The sequence below is a fragment of the Xiphophorus hellerii genome, chromosome 23 (assembly GCF_003331165.1).
Source record: "Xiphophorus hellerii strain 12219 chromosome 23, Xiphophorus_hellerii-4.1, whole genome shotgun sequence".
NCBI classification, from domain to species: Eukaryota; Metazoa; Chordata; class Actinopteri; order Cyprinodontiformes; family Poeciliidae; genus Xiphophorus; species Xiphophorus hellerii.
This window is the reverse complement of record NC_045694.1, coordinates 10,089,062-10,110,722: the sequence shown is the minus strand read 5'-3', so window position 1 is coordinate 10,110,722 and position 21,661 is coordinate 10,089,062. Positions and strand designations below refer to the sequence as shown.

The 21,661-nt window shown below is 37.1% G+C and overlaps 1 protein-coding gene across 4 annotated transcripts in view; it reads left to right on the top strand.

Moving 5' to 3' along the window:
* diaph2 (diaphanous-related formin 2) overlaps positions 1-21,661 on the top strand; it is a 457,445-nt gene that overhangs the window by 239,203 nt on the left and 196,581 nt on the right. For all 4 annotated transcript variants that reach the window (XM_032554339.1, XM_032554341.1, XM_032554338.1 and 1 more), the window contains 2 exons: positions 4,980-5,081; positions 8,587-8,681. In XM_032554339.1, coding sequence (XP_032410230.1) covers positions 4,980-5,081; positions 8,587-8,681 — 197 coding nt within the window. The remainder of the gene's footprint in view (positions 1-4,979; positions 5,082-8,586; positions 8,682-21,661) is intronic.

Genomic DNA, 21,661 nt, shown 5'->3' with positions numbered 1-21,661 from the left:
TTTGCCTTTAAATATGTTAGTTGAAGACCTGTCATCTGCAGTTTTCTGTTATTTCTTTTCAAGGCCTGTTCATTTTGTGGTGCCTGGTGGCGGGGCTCAGCCGAGGAGTCTGTGTCCGGAAGTGAACATGTGGTAGTGTTTAGCTTTCTAATGCCCTGGGTTTTATGGACGTCTTGAGGGAGATATCTCATGGAAGGCGACCAGGATAAGGAATCTGGGCCAGCAAACAGACTGGATGTCCAAGTGTTGGAGAACTCTTGTTATCATAGAGTTTCCCATGGGGGTACCTCAATCCAAGGCCCACAGAGATGAATACCAGATCGTCCTTAATAAGCCAAAATTGTTTTTTTTCCCCTTCAAGCATTCATGTGTGTTTTCATTACAATTTAACAATTTGGTGACTCCCCTTGGTATAGACCAATCTTTAAACCCCCCCTCCCCAGATAATAAAATGTGTAACATTTATGCTCACCAGAGGCTTTTCCTCGTGTATTTTTAAGTTGTTTTTTTTTCTATAGAGAACTTTTTTGTTCTGTTCTTAAAACACATCACCCTGGCTCTAAAACTATGACTTGCTGTTTTATTATTCCATTTCTCTTTCCAAAAATGTCTTAACTTTATGTCTTTGGAAAATAGAAGATCTGGTTAAACACTTTCCACAAATGTAAGACAAAATAAAGTTCAAAAAATAAACAATACGATAAATACCCATGCCAATAGAAAAACTTGTATCCATTTGTGACAACAAAAAATGTGTGTTCGCTTTTCAAATATTGCTTCAGTCTTTTATGTTTGCGTTGTGAACTGGATGCATCAGCTTTCCTTTTCTTTTCAATCAACATTTCCAGTCATTTTGTTTGTATCTGATAAATAATAAATCCATACTAAAAGGCTTTGTTGGACACAAGGTTCCCAGATTTTCCTACACTCAAGTGTTTCTCCATTGTTTGACTGCTGGAGAGATTCTGCTAACAAATATGAGGGACAGCATTGTTTTCACAGTATTACAGTTCAGCCTTTGGACAACTAGAAGAACACGTCTTAATATTGGCAAGGACTTCAATCAGCTGTTGCGGACCTACAATGTCATAAGGGTTAAACCTTTTAGTACTGAAGAAGCCTTAAAGAAAGCTTTTCCAAAGTTTTATTTCTAGTAAAAAGAAAAACTTTCTCTTGAGTAGAGGATTTGTAGTAACTGTCTGCAAACTTCTGTGTTTTGTTTTCATTTCTAAAACTTTAAAAGCTTTTTTGTTGTGGCCAGCCATCTGGGTATATGCCACCTATATTCATCCTCTCCACACACCTGGGACTCTGACTAGTGTGGCAGCTTGAAATGTGTGCAAGCCCTCCAGGGCCCATCAGTCCACATGCAGCTCTCAGAGGAAACACATGTGACTCGTGGCATAATTGAGTCAACCCGCAGAAAACTTTCGTCGCGGCCAGCCTTCTGATGCCAATTGTTCAACTCCCAGCAGGAGAGCTCTGAGATGTGTAGGTTAGCATCATAAATAATGGTTCATTATGGGTTTAAAAGGCACTCTCCTTAACTATGTGCAGCATGGGGGCCTTCAGGCAAGGGCGAACACCAGAATACTGAGAACACCCTGGTGAGAATGTAAAGTACCATGATGAGAGATTAAAGTTGCTGTACAGTAAATGGATATTAGAGACTGTAGATAATAATTTGTTATTAAAAGGAGCTGAATTTTCCCCTTTTAGCTCGAGTTTAGATTTGTTTTTAAAGTAATCACAAAAGAAGTTGTATTTTTGTTCCAAATCCAGGTGGTTATTAGTGCTTAGTCATTTAGTAAATTTGAGAAATTTAAAGTTGTAATATTTTACTTGCTTCAGAGGGAAGTGCACCAATTGCAGTTTTCATGCCGATCATGAATCTTTAAAAAGCCTAACCTGCTGATATTTTCTTTTTTTAAATACCTAACACTGCCAGGTATTATAAGGTCATAATACACATTCAATGTTACAATCGAATTTGATTGAAAAACATTGAACAATACACATGAAACTGTACAAACTTGTGTAACTGCACATGAATGCTGTCAAACACAAATGAAAAACTTGCTGTCCAAGCTATTAACCAAACCAAAAACATATGTTCCTCTAGTGTTTCGTTTTTCACATCGTAAAAACAGAGAACTTGCACAACTGGTTAGAGTACAGATCTGCTTTGATCCTCTACACAGAAATAAAGTGCGCAGCAGTATTTACTTTTTACAAAATCACAAGGTTTGAGGTCAGGTGAGCACAAACTAAGCAACTTAAACCACCTATAAGTGTCCCCAGTCTTTGGTTTCCTGTTGGTGCAATGAAAAAAACCTCAAATGTAGCAGCTTGATATTACCCGTCTGCTTAAATGTAAATAAGAATGGTGGATAGGAGCACTTTCACATGTACAGTACGACCTAAAGTTTGGACACACAGGTGTGTCCAAACTTTTGGTCTGTACTGTATGTATCTGCTGATCCTATAATACAAATCCTGTTTCTTGTGCACTCTTTTTCCTTCCACTCAACTTTATATGAGTAGGCTTGAATACAACATTCTGTGAATAGACAACTAATTTTATCCATTACATTTTGTGACTTTTCCTCTTGGTTGGAGGAAATCATCTGTTAAGACAACTGTGAAGTCAGTAGTCTTCCTATGATTGTGTAAACCATAAAAAGCCTTTTTTGATTTTAATTGGTCTAAAATGCTTATAGATTTAATACCTATAATATGTAAATAATTGTTATTATGTTGCAAGAACATAGCATTTCTAGGAATCTTTGTTTTTTGTTATACTTTGGGTTAAGGAGTCGAAATAGTGAAATAACTGAATTTTTCAGTGGTCTCCTGTTATACTGAGGTGCCTTTGTACAAGCAGATTGTTTTCTGCGTTGAAATGCGCCGTCAAAATGACATAACAGGAAAGGGGAACCCCGTTGATTTAGTGGACCTCTGTTCGTATCTGGCAGCAGGCCTGGGCAGCAGCTCCTTTGGGTCCTGCAGGTCGCAAAATGCAGCTTTTGTTGGTAGAACTTGTTTTGACGCAGTCTGTGGGTGTTGATTTGGATTGAAATCTGATATGTTTAGAGGCCAGATAATCACTTGGCCCTTTGCCATTTCCCTTAAGCTGTTCCTGAGCAGTTTGGCTGTGTAGGAGGGAATGCTGAGGCCACTGGCAGGGAGTGTCTCTGCAATGGATTAATGTGCTTGCTCAGTCACAGTGTTGTTGTTTCAATCTATCTGAATCAGAATGTTTTACTACCTAACTTTTGTTTGACTTAACTTTTTATATTTAAATTTCATACTTTACATTCATTTTGGTCAAAAGATAGATCCTTTGATAAACTTTGACAACAACAGCAGAAACGGTTTGACACGCGTCTCTCATGATGAATCATGCAAAACGTGGGTTGGTTTGTTTCTACATTTAATAATTAACCTGGATTTCCACATCTACTTGAAACACATTTTGATTCTCATGTCCCTCCTCTCCCCATGTAGCTTTTGTCAGAGAGGGAAAGCATGCAGCTTGCATTACAGTCAGATCTGGATTAAAGTCGGGGTCTTGACGTTTTGAGGGCTCCTGAAGGAGCATCTTAGCATTCTGACAAAAAAAAAAAATCATCTGCGATTCTATCTGTTTCATCATTTTAAACCTACTTGCAATTTAGCATTGCTTAACACTGTAAACAACTACATCCCTGATGTGATATGTTGACAGTGCTCAGCAGAGTTAGGTAGCTGCCTTAAGCGTTCCTTCTTCTAGGTGCCCAGGAGATGTTGCCTCTTTGATTCTTTCTTCAAATATGCAAGCCAGCACTAAGGGAGCAGATTGTTTGTTCTAGATTTCCTCTGAGACTTCCACCTTGGGCTTAAACAGAGCAGTTGTGATGATTAGCAACAAAGTGTGCTTCCTCACAGAAACCGTCAGGGGAGAACGAAGGATCTGAGGAGTCTTCTTTCTCATATCGCTCCTTCTTTATTGTGGAAAATTAAACTTTCCTCAGTTCTGTAATTCTACTTTAAAATGTTGTCCTGCCGCTCTCTACATGGACAAGTAGGCTTTTAAATAAACTTATTTTAGGGTAAATACAGAAGAGTTTGTGCTGACAGGCTGTGCAGCAAGTCTGTTTATTTATTTTTGAACCAGTTTTGTGGACTGTATTCTTGAACTATGACGGTTCTCTTGGATTTGTAGGGGGTAAACGGTTATTTTCATTAAACTTTGGAAGTTGAAGGACTAAATGTAATTCTGACAAACAGACTCCACACTCCGGCAGTGATCCCGTTGTGACGATGAAGAAAACTTATTTTACAAAATATTTGTACCTCATCTCCCAAATACATCTGACTGTAACCACATTCCACATTTTGTAAATCTCCTCCAAACCCTTGAGTGAACTTTTCTTTACATTCCTCTCAGGGCGTAGGTTATCCCAGTTGCCTGTGCACTTCTTTTCTATCACACTTTTTCTGTCGACCAAACCTTCAGTCAGTATGCTGAGATACAGCGCCCTGTGAAAAGCGTCTTCAGCTGTGTCTGTCTGCTGGACACCTGTCAATTCAAAAACATTTCTGTAATAAAAATGTTTTTGTTTTAATTGGTCTTGCATACAAATCGCTTTCTGAGAAAGTGCACCTTGTGGTTTCAATAATCCTACAGGATAATTATCAAAACTAACAGATAGTTGAAGTACTATTTGAATAAATCTATCTTATCTTGTCTGTCTGATCTTAAAGGCAGCATCTTTATTTTTTTTTCTATTCAGACATATAGATGGATTAATTACATACAGTTCAATTCAACCATAATTCTGAAACTATTCAGTCCAATGCAACTGATAATACGTCAATTAGTATAAAAATTATGTATTAGTAGACTGCATGAAGACATTACCTTTGCTACAACCCACTGCATATCATGTAGCTGCCCAGTTGTTTTAAACTGTTTTTTTTTTTTTTTCCTACTGCAGTGAAAAAAGATGTAAGTGATGAGACCGATGACCGAGTACCACAGTTCAAGAAGAAGGCAAAGGAACTTCGTATCTTGGATGCCAAGACGGCACAGAACCTCTGTAAGTAGCCTTATATTTCTGTTTGGTTCATAGAGTGTTCTTTACAATCATCTTTCATCTCAGACATCTCAGAAAGTTCAGTGCTTTTTTTTCCACAATGCAGCTGTTTATATTCCCACGAGCAGGAAAACTCAGTTGCTGGTGGGATAATAATAATAATAAAAAAAAAAATTATAATAACGCCCTCTATGTTAGGATAGTGAATTATTGAGCCCTTTGTGGGAACCTGAAGATGTTTTTGGCAATAATATAGCAGTCAAACTAAGTGCATATAGCTTTTTTCCAAGCCTTGTGTGTCAGATTATGCAAAGCAATTCTTAACAGATTTGACTGCTTGAGCTCCATGTGGGTGTATAAAGCCCAAGCAGACTTCTGCAAGATTTCAGTTAATGCTGGATGCTAATATAAAGTTATGTTAAAAGAAGATAATAAAAAACCCCTCCAAATTCTGCTTTTGAAGTGTAAAGGATCTGGTCTTTACCATGTTATAAAACAATTTTAATCTAACCACACAGCCCACCATGTAATTTATTAAGCTAGGTTGAAAAATGTATTTAAAAAAATGAAGTAGGCACAAAAACCTCATGTGTCAAATCTTGCAATGTAAAATGGTGTACTTTTTTACATACAATTTTTTAATGAGCCTCATATGCCAAACTTCACTTTGCATGTCATTATTTATTTTTGTCTGCCCGATCTTAAAGGGAGATGTAGCATATCTGTAAAGATAACAGTATACTATATTTTAAATCAATGTAAATGGATTGTGACCAATAAGGTCAATGGGCTAGTGTTCTCAGAAGATAGATAAGAATAGCCACAATTTGTAAATTCTTCAAACCCTCTATTAAAATGCTTATAACTGCTAAGAGTTTAAACACCAAATACCCTTAATATGCATTTATACACACAGTTGAATTTGCTTTAGGACTACACCACAAGCTAACATTCAAAGTTTTTCTTATTTCAACTAATAAGGATACAGCCAATCAGTGCCAAGGAAAGAAATGGCGCTCATGTATTGGCTGGTTTGCAGATGCTAGCCAATAGCATGTAAAGTAGTACAGTGCCTTGGTCTTTCAGTTTTCCAAGCAGCATTGTCTTTTGACTATTAAATATGCCCTACAAAAACATCTGCAAATGGGGAGGAGTCCAACATAGAGAAATGTATTTGCGTTCCTCTCATGAAAACTATAACCAGCATTTATGTACAGTGGTTACGCTCATTGGAGTTATGTAGAAGACGAGTAACTCAAATAAAAAGCAAAATGTAAGGGTTGATGCAGCCTATTTAAAGTTTGGGATTTAATCCGATTCTCAAAAATACTCCAAAAAATAGGTTGTAGGTGGAAATGGATAATTTGTTTCAATCCTCACATCCAACATGATGCCTTGAAAGATATGTCATTTATTTCTTGCAAAAATGTAGACAAAATAATCAACAATTATTATGCTCTAAAAATCACCAAGCTGCATCTTTTCAAAATGTAATGATTGCATATTTTCATTCTGGTAAATTCTTACTGCTTAAAGAAAAAACTAAATTGACATAACTTGTAATTCACAGGAATGCAACAGTAATGTCCACACCACCAACTAAAAGCCTTAAACATAATTAAAATTGTTCTCTAAATTTTAAAAATTATCTGGAAGGAGAGTCAGATGCACAAGATTACCTGTCAGTCATAGCAAATACTAGATGAAAATCAGTTTGTTTTATATTAGTTGATATTAAAATGTATTTCATGACCTGAAATATTTAAATGTGAGCAAACAAAAACTAATACTGAAGAGATCTATAAGATGGCAAAAACATTATTATGTAGGGATGATCTGTATGTCAGCATTTAGAGTACCATTTTTGATTACAGTAAACTACTCCACGTTTAACAGGGTGTGTATTTTGTCCTATTTGGGGCCTTGTCACCAGTCAGCCACACACTGTAGCTTGCTGACAGCGCTGAGGGAAGGTTTTTGGAGACAGATGGACACAATTTACCCGATAGCAGTATGCATAATCATTTTACCATGATACATAAAGTGGCACTGACATGACAATCACTCACGCTATCCCACCACCCATCCCAGTCACTGAACCTTCACATCAGAATTGAGAAGAGAGCTTGCCAGGTTCAGCGGTAGGCAATGAAAATGATTTATGTTGCGGTAGTGTTTGTCAAGGCGACTCGGGAGAGCTGTGTGGTTGTGTACGACAACAAGATTCCCACCCATTTCCTTTGTGAAGGTGGGAACTTTAGCGCTTATTTTTCCTTCCTGCCAAAACTCAAAACCCCTCTGTCGCCTTGGTAATGAGACCTGGCACTGACACCTACCAGCCCTATCAAAAACGTACACAAGTTAAGTGACAACATTTGCAAATGCTCACAGTAGCATGAATGCAAAAAAAAAACCAGATATATAATCAGGGTTTTCTTCACATACATTTAAAAGCATCATTCACATACTTTCAAGGTCAAGTGTTACACACTAAACCTGCAACAAGAAGACCAGAAAAGATGGTCAGATGGATGAATAGACTGTTCGGTTGAGTTGCCATTCCTCCATCCTGTCTGGTTTTTCCAATTTGCAATTTCCATGATTAAAGTCTAACCCTTGCAATTTCTGCCATAAATTCATAGTGATCCTTTATCTTTTATACTTTTAAAAATGGTTAAAAAGGATTAAAAATACTGTAAGTTTTTCTTGGCATCAAAAATGTGTTGGAGACATGATTGTACAACAAACTTTTCCCATTCTGGCAACAATTGGCGTAGAATCCAGGAAATAATCCAACAAGTGCAACGTGACAGCCCACAAACACGGTCATGGCTTCTAACCAGCCAAAACATGGCATCATGGAGTCACAACGTTAACATCATGCACGTTTTTTGTTCATAAAAAAGCTCATAAATACAGAAAGTAGTAGGTTTTAAAAAAAATGACTATGAGGGATAAAACAGAAGGAAAAAAAAAATTTTCTTTTCTAGTTTCTTGTCAGATACAGACATCAGGTCCCACTGCTACAGTTGTATGGCAGCTGTTGAGTGACTCTCTTCCAACTCATTACTAAAGCTCCACCTGTGACTTCCACCTGGATACACCATCAGCTCCAATTTCCAGTATACCCTCCCCACCTGGAGTGTGAAACACCCACCAGGCTTCCCCTTGAGGCAAATAACATCGCGCCCCTTTCGCATCCACCCAAACAAAAACATGTTGCTTTCAGGAGCGGCCAGCTCAGCTGCAACTGTCGCTCTTATTTTTTTTTTATTGGGTTTCTGTTTTAGATTGCCCATGTAAAAAATAAACAAAAATTGACTCCTCACAGGTGAATATTGATGTTTTCCTTTGCGGCTCTTGTCAGGGTAGCACAGCTTTTCCAAATGGGAAGGGTGGTCTGTGATCGTTTTGTCTGAGGAGTGATGAGTGCCAAAATGTCAGTGTGAACTCTGCAGTCTAATAAAAAAAGTGAGGAAATGACTCTCTTCTCTCTACATCAAAACAGCAATTTTCTTGGGCTCGTTCCGCCTGCCTTATGAAGAGATCCGGGACATTGTGCTGGAGGTAGACGAGGAAAGACTGAGTGAATCACTCATCCAGGTAAGACGGATGCTCACTGTGGTGTGTTAGCTTTTTTTCACACAATCTCTGACTCTCTGTCTCTCACAGACATATTCTTTTTTTTTTAAATGTCTGTGAGTGTGCAAATAAAAAATGTGCTTGTATGAGAAGATAATTTTTGAATTTCAGTGTCTGGTGAGCTGCTTTGCGACCCTATTTTTAACCTGCTTTGGGTTGTTTTCTGGCTTCATTCAGTCTTTTCAATCTCTGGTGGACTGCAGAGACCCCCTTCCCTCCTCCATTCATCCTCTCATAATGGATGATGAAGGACGAGACTTGGCAAAGTCTCCTCAGCTCCACCCTCCTCTTTTGCTTTTGTCTTTAAACTGTGATTGATGAGCTTCCTAAAGGCTACTTGTTTTTGTTCTCATTTTATTTAAGAATATTTTTCCAGCCTTCGAGGGCCTTAATTGAAAATGGGGTGGGGTCATCTGAGGTGAAGATGCATCACTGGGTAGCATTAAGCCTCAGTGTTTCTTCCACTGTCCTTGTGACTGAAACAGTCATGCTGTATTTGTTTGTGTTTTATTTCATCAGTTGGGGGTGTATACTTCAGGGGTGAGTTGCAAATAGGAGATTTGATTTTATTAAAATCATGGCAGTGATGTATTGTGTATTACAGTTTTATTATTATTATGTTTTTTACAAATAGGAGTTCAGATCAAGTTTCAGATTTCAAGTTGACGTGTTAGTGAGAATTGTTTAAATCCTAAATGTTTTCTATGGCTGTTCCCACATATACCTTTACAACTTTTCATCTTTTTTTCCCACCGATTATTTTCTAGCTGTGGATAAGAACGCAGTAAAGAAAGTAGACTATGGAAAAATACTTGTATTTTCAAACTACTTCATTCACCCACCTATAAGTTCATTCATTTAGGCCATGGGTAGTAAATGGAAAGTGGCCCGTATTTTTGTAGTCCAGAGGACCCCAAAGTTTCATGACTATTAAATACATTTTAGCCATGTCATTTCAACCATAACAATACCAATTTAGTAAACTTTATGCAGTGCTGATAAGGTTCCATCTGCACATTTTATATTTTATTTCACTGTAACTTCGCCGACACCCCAAAAATGGCACTTATTTATTGTCTCCTGCGATGATGAAATGGAATTTTCTCCCTTGTTTTTACTTTGTTCCTTTCTGTGTTTTTTACTTCATTCCTTGCTTTTCCCCTTCCTTTCTTTGCTTCATTCTTTACTTTTTCTTCACTCCTTATTTAGATCTTTTCTGCGTTGCTAACTTTGTTCCTTATTCCATCATTTCTTTATCCATTCCTTATTTCAGTCCTTCCTTACTTTTTCTTTCTTTGTTCTTTTCTTCATTCCTGTTTTTGTTCTTTTCTTAGTTGCTTCCTTATTTCATTCATTCCTTTCTTCATTCTATTCTTTGTTCCTAGCTTTGTTCTTTTCTTTGCTACGTTATTAGTTCCTGCTACATTCCTTTTATCCATCATAAACCTTTATATTTATTATGTAAAATGGATCAGAAAAGCTCCAAAACCAAAAGGAAAGAAAAAGTCTACTTTTTAGGGGGGGAGGTGTTGGCATGGCAAATGTGCACGAATCTTGAACACACCAGTATAAGTTATTTTGTCGGGGATCCAAAAAGGTAAATTTCAGTATGTAGGTAATTAGCCTAAAAGCAGAGTGATGCGTTATGAGGTGGCACATCCTCTCTTTGTGAAAGAGAAAAGAAGTTAAGGTGTTGAACTTTTTCCATCTATAACCTTTTTTTCTGTGGTCTTCATCTCCTAGAGCTGTGTCACCAGTCAATCCCCACCTGGCCTCTTGTTGGACATAGCACCAGATAAATAGCCCACTCCATCACGTTCACACCATCAAACAGCTGCCATTACACTGACCTGATCAGACTACTGAAAGCATTCAACACCACTCACTCTGGAGTCTTTCTATTATAGAAGCTATCCTGTTATGTTTCCAAATTATATAATAGTGAGAAAAACATTAACGCCATACAATGTTATTTTTAATTTTAAGTGAAAAAATTTCCTATTCATTAAAAATCATTGTTCACGTGTAAAACATTTTATTTAGCAAACCTTTACGTACAGCTGAAATTATAATTTAAAGAAATACAGTTGAGAAAAATAAAATATTTTATATTTTAAGATAAAAAATGGTTTATTTTATTTAAGTTTACAAAGAAACACACAAGATAAGATACAGAGAATAGAAGGTGACCAGCTATTAAAAAAGATTTGTTTGAATTATTCTACCAGCTGAATATATAAAAATTAGCCTACCCAGCACACAACCTAATGAGTCCCTGAACTTTATCTTTACCAGCATGTTGTGCATTAAAGAGAAGCTGCAATGGCAGATCTTAAGTCATTGTAAAATAGTAGTTTACCCCAAATCCTACATCTAGAAAGAAACAAATAAATGGCCCCGGTATTTCTGGTGTCTAACTATTGTCACACAAAAAACTGTTTCCACATTCAAACCACTAGTCATGCACTTTGTGAGACTTTCCATTGTTGCCTTCACATCCCCCATTTCCCTCTTTAATAAATGTGAATCAGGGCAGCGAAGCCTCTAACAAAGCGGAAGGCTCGATGGGACTTATGAGAGCAAGTGATTGAGTCAGCAAAAGAATGTGGAAAAAACCTAATGTCACAAAGTCCAGAGGGACATGGGAGGCCTGCACGAGTTCGCTAATCAGTGCAGAAGGACCAGGCATGAGGAAAATATCTGCCTTTTTATATGTATGGCAACTATACCATCTCAAGAATTTTGTTTATATTATTTTTTTCTAATCCATAGCCATATGTGCTCTTTCAGCTCCTAAAAGTCCTTCATTGTTCTCTCATAATGGTTAGTATTGTAATTAGACTTTGATGCTGTATGTATTTTCAGATATCAGTGTCAGCCTTCATCATCTTTATTATTCTGTTATTCAGCTGCACTTGTGTCAAATTTTTATGTTGGATAGTTTGTATTTTTCATAAAATACATTCTAAGTACATTTTTGGCATGTTTATGAAGACACAACATGTTTCATTAGAGGTAAACTTGATTTTTTTCAATTGTCAAATTTGCAATATCCTAACCATCAAAATTATGGACTTGTTTTAATTGAACCTAACTCCTTCAGTTTATGTCTTTCAATACCAAAGGAGGGATCAATGGACTTCATTCCTTTACTGATAATCTTTGTCCAGTGTAGTCCTTTGAATCCCCTTTTTTCTTTTCAACCCTAATTAGGAGTAATCGGTTCTTCCACATCAAGAGACATTTAAGGGCTTGTATCAGTGTGGATAACCACATGATCTAGTCAGGTTCATGCATTTTTTTTCAAAAGGTATTTTGTCTTTATTCTCGGGTTGATATACAAATCTGATACTGACTCTGAGACACATGTAGATTACTTTAAATCGAGTCAAAAATATATTGCATTCGTAACTTCATAGTGAAATTCAAAGGCACAGCATGAATTATGTGATATTTTTGAATGCATTTATGTGCTTTACCTGACGGTTGAAATCTGTGGCAACATAGAGCAGTGTAATGTAATTTTTGGCAGGAGAAAGCAGCAAAGCTAACAGGAGTAATTTATATTTACATAGAAATATCACTAATTGTATACATAGATTTTCAGAGAAGAATTAGCTGATTATAAATGTGAATCACGCTGAAATGAGCTCGCGAATTAGGCAGGGAAGTTGCCAATGAAATGCAGCTACAGCCATAGTTAAAACTATAGAGAGGCTCAGAAGGGGAGCAAAGAGACCCCCTGCTGGGTGACACAGTCCTGAGTGTGGGCTCCATCTGCACAGTGCTCATCTACACTCATTACGCTGATTAATCACTCCACACCACCCACTTTCAGCCGCACGCCAATCACCATTTATCCACATAGACAGATGCACACACACACACACACACACACACACACAGGAGTGTGAATGCTTGTCTTGGCAAATATTTAAAGGAACCAAATTCACAATCTTGCTAATATTAGAGGGAGTGGGTGATTGTGTGTACTTAAAATTACAAGTAAAAATCTAGTTTGAAAAACATATAACGTGCAATAAAGTAAGCTTCTGATGGTAAAGCACCGATTGTTTATTAGTTTGCATCATATTAAGTGCTATACAGAAGAAGCCTAAATTAAACTGACAGTAGGTCCCCTAAAGGTCAAATCTACACTTTCTTCTGTTTTTTTTCCCCTCCATAATTTGTTTCACACCAAGTGGTCTACAACGAAAAAACCTTCAACAGACAAGGCGCTGGGATGACATATTGTCGCAGTTGGCTTGGTCAGATGGCGCAGCGGGCACTTTGGAATTTATTTTTGCATTATTTTTTTTAAATTCTTGCTATTTAGGTACTCCTTTGCGAAAGTGTACTACCCTTTAGTTTTGTCATATTTTGTTGTATTGCAATAACTAAGGTTAACATGTTTATTTGGGATTATACTGTATGTAATAAACAAAACAGTGCCTAACCTTGCAATGATACATGACTTTTAACTGTTTTTCCTCAAATAAATATCTAAAAACTCTGCACATACTAGGTCCAGCTACTTTAATACCCCTAAATAAAATCCCAGGCAAACCAAGCCATATATTCCTACATGGACTCCAGCTATTCTGTGAAGACCTCAGAACTTTTATTAGAGAACATTAGTTAACAAACAGCTTCATAGAGGTCAAGAAACACAGCAGACTGTTGTTTTTTTAATCAGAGAATCAGCCAAGAGGTCTGTGGTAACTCTGCAGGAGCTGCAGAGATAGATTCACAGCACGATTGGGAGAATCTGCTGACAAGACAACTATCAGTTCTGGTCTATTTGATAAAGTGGCAAAACGAGGCATTCTTCAGAGCCAGGAAAATCTTTGTGTGGTTTACTTCAAACCATAAAGGAGAAATGGCAAAGATGTAAAAAAAAAAAAAAATGCTGTTCTAACCAAATTCAAACTTTTATAGCCTACATCCAAAAAGCTATTTATGGGGGAAAAGATCTAACACTTTGCATTACTTTGAATGCACCATCTCCACCCGAGAATCCACCATCTTTGAGCAGCAACAGAGATGCTGGTCAGATTTGATGGTAAGAAAAACTGAGCCAAACCTGGTTCTACAAAATCATTGGCTCTAGTCAGTTAAAACATTTGCATGCTGCACTTTCCACATTTATATTTGTAAATAAATTTAGAAAGCCATATGTAATGTTCCTTTATCACAATTATGTTCAGCTTAGTGTTGGCTTCTCAAAACAAGTGGAATACATAGAGTTTGCATTTGTAATGTGACACAATGTTAAAAAGTTCATGGAGCATGAATGCTTCTGTTGTTTTTTTGTATGGTTTGTATTTGTTATCAGGTGAACATTTGCATTCACTGCTTTGGTTTATCTAAAGTATTGGGTAATTTTTTATTTTATAATGTTAGAAAATATAATTCTAGTTTTCTCACTGTTCATTATGATAGTATAGATGCAAATTAATGAGTAACAGGCACATTAATAAAATTGACTTCAGTTAGTCCCCTGCTTCAGCCCAAATACCCCTCAGGGGTTCAGAATGCTGCCAAGACAGTTTTGAAAACATTAGCAAAAATGTACACTAAGATGTCAAAGATCAGAGTGGTAGGAAGGCAAAAGCGGAGCCCGGTCTTTGGTGTCGGGGTTGAACTACTTTAGAAGAGCACGGTTTGATGTTTTCCACTTTCTTTCACTGGCTCTTTTATGCAGACATATTTCCTGCCAATGGTGGGCCTTTGATGGTCGATTCAAGATGATTAGAGCAAAGATCAGTTCTGGTTCAAACTATTCATCCGTGATTAATTTTTGCTCAGTACTGCAACATTTTGTTTTTAAAATTTTGACTGGGTATGTTGAACAAATAATAGCTCAGTCAACTTTGGTTTGAAAGCTAAGCTTCTTTTTTCCCTGCATGTGATCCAGAGCTGGGTTGCATACTGGATATATTACATTCCACAAAGCTCAATCAGAATCAGAAGAATTTTGATTTATTGTTGTCTCAATGGTTATCAATAAGGGATGTTTAAAAAAAAAGCTGACAGTATTATCATTATTTTATTTTGTTTTATTTTCTCCACAGCATCTATAAATGTCAGTAAGTTCATAAATATGCTTAAATACGGTTACTGTGTGCAGCTCAGTGATATAAATCAAACTTATGGCATGTTGAAAAAGCCCATTTCAAAAGGGAAAGTTTTTCAAGAGCAGTATTTGTGTTTGTGGTGCTATGAATGCTGCATTTGCATTTACCACCCCAGAGTTACCTAAAAAAAGAAATGATAAATGGTTTATCATCATTTTTATCTTTATCACAAAAGTACCATGAAATGTTGTGATAAAAGTCTATACCGCCCACCTCTACTTGGATTCATGGGCATTCCTCTGGTATCAGTACGTCAGTTTTAACTGTTCCTCCAGCACTTGAGCAAAATAAGCTACTAAAATTCACAACAGTTAAAATTTTGACAGACCAGCAGGGATTTGATGAATGGAAAGCATGGATAGAAAGGAAGGATGGAGGACCCAGGAGGTGTTCATGATGCGTCTGAAACTCTGTAACTCAATCTTATCATGTTCCTTCTTCATGGCATGTCTAATGTAATGATTTGTCAGCAGAACGTGGCAGAGTGTTGGCCTTGAAGTATCTCTACGATGCTTCACCCTGGCAGAGTGGATAGATAGAAGTTGATTGGCTCTCCTTATTCTGCATTAGGGCCCATCAACACCTCGGATGATGTACACATCCCTGAATGCTTGCAGGCAGTCTTGGCTCTCACCATTCATCCATGCTCCATATATTCCTTGCAGTTCCACGTTGTTGTTTTTTTTTCATCATGCATACAGACAGTGATACGCTACATGCAAATGCTTTCAGGAATCAGTTACCGCTTTTTCTCTCAGTCCCTGTAGTCATTTGTCATGCAAACAATCAATATGTGTTTGTTCCTTGAACATGTGAACAACACATTTGCATCTAATCTACCTCTATCCTTCACATTCTTTGTCTCTGTTTCTCATTTGCCTGCAGTATTTATTCATGGTGCTGATGGACAGAGGTCCCTTGTATATGCCAGGTCAGCTTCATCAAATTCTCACTGTATAACAATGAGATAAAGAAGACAATGGAAGACAACAGCATGCATTGCCTCTGTGAAAGCACTTAGATCCTCAGAAAAGTCAGAAGTCCTTTTTTTAATAGCTGACACTTTCACAAAGCTTTTTATTTATTTTTTTGGTATGCTTCAGAACAACCAAGGGAAATGCCCTGTGGTCCTTGTTCATGTGAGAAAAAGAGGCAAGCTTGTTTGTTCTGGGCTTCAGGACCTTGGTAGCATTGTGTAGTTTTGCATTACAAGACAGCTTGCCACAAGTATTTTTTAGTGGCATCCTGACTGTGTGGATCAGCCTCCCTCTTGTATTGTTTAAATCACAACAGTTATATGCAGATGACTTTGCTGTTATTGATTTAAGCTGGCTCCCCCTTTGGTGTTTGAATTTCTCCAGGAGTCCCTCACAGCCTGTTTGCCCCAGGGTGACGCCTCTACTGGCATAATGATGGTAGTTGGTCCCATGTTCTTACAGTCCTTGCCAGTTAAACACTCTGAGGCCAAACAGTGTCTAGATTAATAAGAAGCACTTGTAAATATATGAGGGGCCGTTTAGGACAAAATTTACGTTTTGTCTCTCACACACTACCAAAAACTCTCGCATACTCCAAAAAAGTAGCCACGCACACTCCAAAAAATTACGTTTTGTCTCTCACACACTACCAAAAACTCTCGCATACTCCAAAAAAGTAGCCACGCACACTCCAAAAAATTACGTTTTGTCTCTCACACACTACCAAAAACTCTCGCATACTCCAAAAAAATAGCCTCGCACACTCCAAAAAATTACGTTTTGTCCCTCACACACTACCAAAAACTCACGCATACTCCAAAAAAATAGCCTCGCATACTCAAAAAAATTACGTTTTGTCTCTCACACACTACCAAAAACTCTCGCATACTCAAAAAAATTACATTTTGTCTCTCACACACTACCAAAAACTCACGCATACTCAAAAAAATAGCCACGCACACTCAAAAATTACTCACGCACATTCAAAAAATACTCAAATTGCGTATACACACACTACTAAAATGTCACACACACACACACAAACGTTAACTTTCTCGCTCACATACACTACTATCAGCTCGCTCACATACACTGTACTAACAGCTCGCACATTCACAAACGTTAACTTTCTCGCTCACATACACTGCTAACAGCTCGCACACACACAGACGTTTATCTCTCACATACACAAGACTAAAGTTGAACACACACACAGTACTAAGACTCGTTTTATGTATGTGTGAGAGCGAGACTTTTTATGAATGTGTGAGAGCGACACTCTTTATGAATGTGTGAGAGCCAGACTCTTTTTGAATGTGTGAGAGCGACACTCTTTTTGAATGTGTGAGAGTTGTCACGGAAGAGGCGGGGCATAATTTTTGGATCAAACTGCGCATGCGTAGATCCTAAACTATAAGTTTCGATTGTTGACTCACTGTATGTTCTATTACTTAGTATATTTGTGCTTTTAAATATATATAGAACGTTTAACTTTCTTGTAGATTAAATGTGCTATAGAAATAAATGAATCTGATTGATTGATTAAAAATAGCAAAATTGCTGTAGTACAATCTGTCCACTGGGTGCCAGATTGTAGCACTGCGGGCAGTCGTTGAATCGTTTAATGCGCCTGTCAAAGTGCTGGTTGCCTCCGGAGAAGATAGAATGGTGTTTAAAATGGCAGCTGCCTGACCAATTCTCTCTCGTTTCGAATTAGAGTTAGCCATGTTCGGTATAGCAAACTCTTTCTTCTTCGGCACTAGTTGGCGCCGGTTAATAATTCCTGTAATACTGGCACCCAGTGGACAGATTGTACTACAGCAATTTTGCTATTTTTAATCAATCAATCAGATTCATTTATTTCTATAGCACAATTAATCTACAAGAAAGTTAAACGTTCTATATATATTTAAAAGCACAAATATACTAAGTAATAGAACATACAGTGAGTCAACAATCGAAACTTATAGTTTAGGATCTACGCATGCGCAGTTTGATCCAAAAATTATGCCCCGCCTCTTCCGTGACAACTCTCACACATTCAAAAAGAGTGTCGCTCTCACACATTCAAAAAGAGTCTGGCTCTCACACATTCATAAAGAGTGTCGCTCTCACACATTCATAAAAAGTCTCGCTCTCACACATACATAAAACGAGTCTTAGTACTGTGTGTGTGTTCAACTTTAGTCTTGTGTATGTGAGAGATAAACGTCTGTGTGTGTGCGAGCTGTTAGCAGTGTATGTGTGCGAGAAAGTTAACGTTTGTGAATGTGCGAGCTGTTAGCAGTGTATGTGAGCGAGAAAGTTAACGTTTGTGAATGTGCGAGCTGTTAGTACAGTGTATGTGAGCGAGCTGATAGTAGTGTATGTGAGCGAGAAAGTTAACGTTTGTGTGTGTGTGTGTGTGTGACATTTTAGTAGTGTGTGTATACGCAATTTGAGTATTTTTTGAATGTGCGTGAGTAATTTTTGAGTGTGCGTGGCTATTTTTTTGAGTATGCGTGAGTTTTTGGTAGTGTGTGAGAGACAAAATGTAATTTTTTTGAGTATGCGAGAGTTTTTGGTAGTGTGTGAGAGACAAAATGTAATTTTTTTGAGTATGCGAGAGTTTTTGGTAGTGTGTGAGAGACAAAACGTAATTTTTTTGAGTATGCGAGGCTATTTTTTTGGAGTATGCGTGAGTTTTTGGTAGTGTGTGAGGGACAAAACGTAATTTTTTGGAGTGTGCGAGGCTATTTTTTTGGAGTATGCGAGAGTTTTTGGTAGTGTGTGAGAGACAAAACGTAATTTTTTGGAGTGTGCGTGGCTACTTTTTTGGAGTATGCGAGAGTTTTTGGTAGTGTGTAGCCAAAAGCGTGGCTACTTTTTTGGAGTATGCGAGAGTTTTTGGTAGTGTGTGAGAGACAAAACGTAAATTTTGTCCTAAACGGCCCCTCATATAAATATGTTATATTTATTCTGTGATCAGCTTATACAAATGCACTGAGTTGCCTGTGTTAGCTCACTCTTAGGGCTAAGAAAATCGGCAACACTAAGATGACAGTAAAAGATTTGTTCCTTATTTACAAGATTATCAGCTTTGCACTGGCATATCCTTTGAGATCCTAGAGTTGGACCTCTAAATTTTGTTTAACTAGTAATCTCAATAACTGAATCTCCTGCATTGATATATACTCACTGGCTTCTTTATTTGTTAAATCTTCATAGTACAACAATGTGTTTGAAACTAATCAACATCTTCTGAAATGTTGATCTGTCTATTATTTTGACTGAAATTGTAAAAAAGTCCAGTCAAAAATCTATTTTAATTGGTCAATTTTTAAAATGATAAAAATGACATGTTCAGTTGAATATATTCAACAAGCTTAACAAAAAATCCACATTATGCCATCACACATAAAGCAGATGAATATCTGTACTGTTTTCTCCTCAGTGGCAGAAACCACTAACCTTGGTCCCTATAACTGCATATACACAATTAAATTAAACCATTTAACTTAAATTATGAAAGATTGACCTGCTATTTCTTGAATACGCAGTCTCAAACCTTCTTCTTGGTTTGTTTGGATTTAATTTGCTCACTCACTTGAGTGCAATCAAATGTCTCAAGATTCTGATGTTTTTCTGGAGGCTGAGTCCAGGCCCTGCTGCTACACTGGACACTGGAATTTCAAGCTCCACTTCAGCCAAAGTTTTTGAAATCAGGGAAAATTTGTTCAGCTGAAGTGATCAGAAGTCAGCAAGAGTCTCTGAACAAGGAGTTTTTGGTCCCTCCAGCACTTACTTCTGCAGGAAGAAATACTGCAGCAGTGGTTCAGCTGAACCAGACACAGTGCAAAACCTCCTGTTCATTACTCTTCAATATGTTGACGGCTCTCATACAGTGAGATGCAGTCATTTGAGGTCAGAGATGACGGGATGAAGGATTTTTTTTATTTTATTTTTTTGTATTATTTATTTACCCCAGCGAAGTACTCTGTCCATAAAGTTGTAAATGTGTGCACCAGTTGATCAAGTGTGTGAATTTGACATATTTATCCGTCACCATTTAAAAAACTGGTCAAACATGGAAAACAATCAGTTATTGTGGCCATTAGAATGAACTTTTTTTGTGAACATTTTTGTGCTTCCTTGCCATTTTATCCAGAACAGAATCTCCGAGTTGATCATTATTTAAGGTTTTACAAAACCTTAGATGTTCAGATCTTCTGTACTAGGTATTAATTTATTATATACTTGTTCTTAAATTTGTGCATTGGTTTATTCACTCCTTTCATACCAAAATATAATTTTTAAAACCTCAATATGTCATATTAAGGTATTTCTGTACTATAAATATCTTTTAAACTTGAGTCTTCAGAGTAAAACAAAAGTTGGTTTCCCACTATGAATCTTAAAACACAGTTGGTTATCTGTGACAATCGTTGCAGGAGACTTTAAAAAGAAGTTCAGCTGGCTTGACAGTTATTTTTGCATCACTCATAATGTTACTTCTCTGAGAACGCCTGTGTCTGAAGGCATTCTTCGAGAGATTTTTACTTACAGTAGAAAGGATTAAGTGGTATTGGGTTTTAGGCGTCCAGATTAATGGTTTGCAAATATACTCCCAAAGCTCTCTGAGCTTCTTCTTTCTCCTGCAGCATTTTCCTATTTTCCTTGTGCAGTAGTTCTGCTGGACTGCTCTGCATTCCCTTGTTGCTTAATTGGCACGTCTAAGAAAACTGTTCTTTGTGATTAGTATAGAAATTGTTAAGTTGTCTGCAGTACATGTTGTACTGTCTTCTAATGCTCCCTCAGGCAAATAAGCTATTTTAGGTCTAATAAGCTTTTCTAGTTTCATTAAGCAAACAAAGTCCTTGTGTCCTCATGCTTTATACATCGTTTAGTATTCACAGGGTCTCTGTGATGTCCAGTTAGATTTCATTTCTAATTTAACAATGTCACAATAAAGCTCATCACACTATTAACCTCAGTACGCTGAAGTTAATACATATTTATAAATGGTTGCATTTAGTCTTGACAACTTGGGTTCTCCCCTGAAATTAAATATGCTCAAAGTGAAGGTAGTCATGCCCATATGTACATCACTTCTTGGTGCCTATCTTTTCTCTGGGAGGATAGTAGATTACAAGACACAAGAAAATTAATAATACAATTTAATGTAAGAAATATATGGCGGAACAAGTGGATGCCTGGTTATCAGATAAACTGATTACCTACACATAGTTACCATATTTACACCAGGATATGGTATAAATATGGAATATTGGAATATTCCATATTGTAATATTGGAAATATTGTAATACTAATCATTCTAAGATTGTATAATAATACTATGACACATAAATGTCGCTGATCATGTGATGTAGAAATAGCTAGATAAATCTTAGGTGTTTTGAACAGTGTAAATGAGGGCAAGGTAGAAAGGATGAATTCAAGTATTTTGAGGTCAGCCATTCACAATATTGGCCGATAGAAACTAAAGGTGAGGAAGAGGATGGGGACGAGATTGGAAGTGGTGAGCTGGAGTGACCAGAATATATAAGACAAGAAATGAGCAAGAAAAATGCATATTTAGTGTCTGTACTATTAAAATAGTAATAGTAGTAGTTCTAATTATTTTTAGAGGGATCGTCAAATATTAGATGTTTGTGTTTCCCAGCCCTGGCAAATATTGGTGTTTCACTATGTTGTCACTTGCTATCCATTTAAATTTAGCCTACTGAAATTTTCATGCAGCTATGCTTCCAGTTATATTTAAGGGGTGCATATTATGTAAATTCAAACTTTTTTTTTACCCTTTCACGCATGCTTGCATTGGTGTAA